The following is a 4,198-nucleotide window of genomic DNA, read 5'->3' on the forward strand; positions in this document are numbered from 1 at the left end:
ACTCACTCGTCGTTTTCTTCGACGCGCACCATTCAAATGAAACCGCTTCCAACTCGCTTGACTTTTCTTCTTCTTTTTTTCAGTGTGAGAGCTACAGAAGAATTTTTGTTTACAATATTTGATTCATTAGCATAAGCATTTACTTTCTGATCGAGCTAAAATATATCAATTCTGAATATCGAAAGCATATGGAACGATTATCTGGCGCCTCTAATTTGAGCGCGATGAATTGTACTCTTTCTGTGACGCAGGTTTGAAAACTTTATATTTTACAAATAATGTATGGGCGCATTAGTGCTCAACCCAGAAATTTTGCAAATTTTGAACGCTTATATCCCTTTAAATATTGCATACAAAGAGCTAAAAATTTCACCGATAATTAAGTTTCACAAGCTCTTTAAATATCTGGAGTCTTTTTATAGCATGATCCCTTTCCTCTACGGAAAGTTGTATCTTACTAAATGAGGCAAAATGTAAACAATGGCGACAGCAAAGATAGCAACATTACAGCAAAGATGGTTAAATATCTCATAAAAATCGCTTTCTCGGTTCGCACTCTAAGATACGGATACTCATTTTTTCCGCTATAATTCGATGAGGAAAAATATTGGTACGTATTGTACGGACCCTTAAAATCGTTTAATAAGAGGTTTATGTTCAGTCCGGCTCAAACAACAAGAATAAGTCTTTGAATGTCGGTACTCATCGTAGCCAATGTTCATAAAATAAAACAAAATATATTATATATTCACCGAATTTCTCAACTGGGAGATTTAGGCTGATGTACAAAAGTTCAGTTGTTTGATTGTGTCTTTCGCTGCTCGTCGCACTGTTCTTATCTTCCAACAGTAAAGAATCGGGTTCAGAGACGAGTTTGAGTAGACAAGAGTTACCGTACCAAAATAGGCCACCTGAATTAATCCTCCTTTCGACATATTTTTTAATCTCAGTATTGAAACAATAATATATGGAACATAACAAGCTACTAACGCCATCTGCACCCATGCTATGCTGGACACCGACTTTTTGTATCGTGCTATATTCAATGGAATTCCTCCTCCGTTCGGTTGTCCTTGGTGAACATGGTCTTGTACTCGAGCTTGATGTTGTCGTAATGTTAAGTAAATCTTCGTGTAAGAGAATATTGAAATTATTAGAGAAAGTACTCCAAAGGTAATGACTGCAAACCAGGCAATACGCTTATTCCAAAGATGCATGGATCCACATGAAACGCCAATTGCAAACAAACAAGCTATAACTGCACGAGTTCGTCTCGAAGTTACAACTTGTCTGTATCTCAGACCCAGCAAGAGAGCTAAAAGTCTGTCCACACTTATTGCGGTCGATGTTAAGACCGATATCCCACACAACATAAAGCCTGAAACAATGTATCCTTCATCGTGGTAGTTCGTCTTAGTTATACGAGCCACAACAGCGACAGCATATAGTGGCTGTGAAATAAGCCCAGCACAAAGATCAGTAACCGCCAGACATCGAAGCAGAAGTTTTGTGGGTGGATGAAGATAAGACTCTTTATGAAGAGCGACAATTATCAGAGCATTACCCAGTGTCGCGGTGATGGATAGAAAAATGTTCAAGGCTGATAAAAATACAAGTACGCCTGCTTCCCACGATTCTGTGCTTGTTTGGTTCATCTCGCTTGTGTAGTTTCCGTCTCTAACAGAGACGTTTGCCATTGTTCTTGGTAGTGAGTACAGTTTTTCAGTTGTTCAGTTTGTTCTGTTACAAAGGTATGTTTAGATTCGAGTTTAGATGAGAAGACTGCAGTAGTTAAACCGGCAGTTTCAGTTTCTTTTTTTTTCTTCTTCTTCTTCTTTTTCCGGATTGATGATTAAAAGATTTGCATGCCCAAGTACATGCACTCTGGCGATAGCTTTTTGTATTGTATCATTTACAGGCAGGAAGTTAAACCATTCGTTGAGAGGATATGATGTTGTAGGCTTGAATAGTCCAATGTGTATTCGCTAAATCGATTGCGGTTTTCAATGATGTCGTTGTATAGATGCCACCTGCATAGATCTGCATGTTTGACAACTGCAGGTAACCCAAAACAAATAAAGCTACTAGTTTGGTTACTGAAACAAAAATTAATACTGTCATATTCGTTTCGCCATGTGATGTCGCATTTGATGGTCTACATGACGTATTCTTATCGTATCCTATTCGCAATCGTTGTGATCACTTCTACTTTGTTGTCTGGTCTGATAAATTATGTAGAAATAAGACGATGTGGAGAATAAGGTCTTTTTTAGCTATTCAATCGTATTTTTTAGTCATTTTCTCTTTTTCGAAAAGCATATGGAGCAGAAATGTCCGATATTGAATCATTGATATAATTATATATGTAGATTTTGGAATCACCGACACGTTTCGATAACCTATTCGTTCATTGAGTTTTTTTTTTAGCTGATAGTGTTCTGTCAAATCATTGCATATGAAAGTGACCCCTCGTACAACTTAGCATCACTTCAATGATAGGCGAAATTGCACCAACGAAAGACGCTTAAATCCTAGAAAACTGTAAAAAGTAATAAAAACAAAATTAAGAAAGGCTTGCTCCAAAACAACGTAATTATGTAGTTCAGATGTAGATTAACCAGAAAAGACCAGCTTTAATGACAATTTCATCAAAATAAGTTATCAAAAAAAATAAAATAAAATAAATATATGTTTATAGTGGTCATGCAGTTAGCTTCATATCTCAACGAGATAGCTAGTTTTCAGGCATGCCACTGAAACAGAGGAAACAAATAATTTTAAATGAATGCCACCAGAACATACTAAAATAAGGTAAACTTGTAAAATACTACTCGTAGCTAAAATCTGATTGCAAAGAATCGATTTAAATCGTCCCAAAAGACTATAAAGACACTTTAAATTGCAGATTGGGACATAAGTGATCGCGAAGGAAGCCTGTAAGCGAACTGTTCCTTTGTCGGCGAAATCCGTCTGCATGCAATACCTCTATTTCTATTTATACAGTTTAATTTTCTCCACCGTGTTAAAAAGGTGTGTCAAAATGTAGTGTTGTAAATAAATTATTTCCTCACAAATAACGTTTTTATATATTCCCTCTGAATTAAGTTAATTCTCATTACCGCACACTCCATTTTACCCTGGACGAGATCACGTGACTATTGAAACCATGTGCCTGTCATTCGTCTTGTGTCAGTCGAGGATTTAGGCAGGTTTTGGTTTTAGAGGGAAGTTAAATTGTATTTATATTTTTTTATCTGCCTTAAGAAAGGAATTGTTCAGGTCAGGTCTGCAGTTCTTGCATTCTTAAGGTCGCGGGGGATACCTTAGGCTCATCATTATGCATTTATTTAAAGCGTATGCACGAAGTTCAACGACTGACATCGAGAACTTTACGACGAGATATTTGCATAAAAAATATGAGCACGCGCGCGTGATTTGATGTGTTTGCGTCTGGAATTGTTTGTCTCTTTGAAAACGCATTGTTCTCATCATAAAAGCGTGGAATATAATTACTTTAATTACCATTTTGAAACGGTTTTTTGATCGGGACACCTTCGGAAATCTCAAAGTTTGGACTTTTCCGACAATTTTGTGGCAGAGAATTCAGCGCGGATATAGAACTTCATGAGCTGCCACTGCAGAGAGGTAATATAGGAATACTGTAGTGTGTCATAACAGAGGCGGAATTTTAAAAGAGCGCTTTTAGAAAGAGGTAGAAGGCATTCAATTTAAATTTGCGCATTTAAACCGCCATAACTTGCTGGAAAACTTTAAATTAAAAAATCCGCTTCTGTTATGACACTCTAGAGATATTGACTGATTAGTTTTTGACAAGATCACAGTGTGCTGTCTCCCACTCGTTCTACAAACTCTGCCACGAAATCATGTTCTTCCCAGTTTGGCAGTATCGTGGCTATAACATCGCCGTAGGTACAATCTACCAAATAAAAGATGACATACATAATCTTTTATCATTTTTTTATGTCTCTGTAAAATTTGAGCTTAATCGCATTCATAACAGCCGAGGAATAAGCGTTTTAAAAGATGCAGGTCAAGCAAAATTTCGCTTCATGAATTTATTCATGCTGTTTATATCCCCCGCGACCTTAAGTGAAGGTATTCTGCCGCTCCGGTTTGTTGTCTAATATATCTGCGTACTATTGTATTTGTAACATCGATTGCCCTTATTCAGTTTAAA

General features: G+C 36.9%; 1 protein-coding gene across 1 annotated transcript; it reads right to left on the reverse strand.

Moving 5' to 3' along the window:
• Positions 1-514: 514 nt before the first annotated feature.
• On the reverse strand, positions 515-1,799 carry LOC144628560 (melanocortin receptor 5-like). The gene has a single exon (XM_078486677.1). The coding sequence runs from the start codon at positions 1,695-1,697 to the stop codon at positions 774-776; it is 924 nt and encodes a 307-aa protein (XP_078342803.1). The 5' UTR covers positions 1,698-1,799; the 3' UTR covers positions 515-773.
• Between the last annotated feature and the right edge of the window lie 2,399 nt (positions 1,800-4,198).

This window comes from Oculina patagonica, chromosome 10 (assembly GCF_052425735.1).
Source record: "Oculina patagonica isolate OP01 chromosome 10, crgOcupat, whole genome shotgun sequence".
NCBI classification, from domain to species: domain Eukaryota; kingdom Metazoa; phylum Cnidaria; class Anthozoa; order Scleractinia; family Oculinidae; genus Oculina; species Oculina patagonica.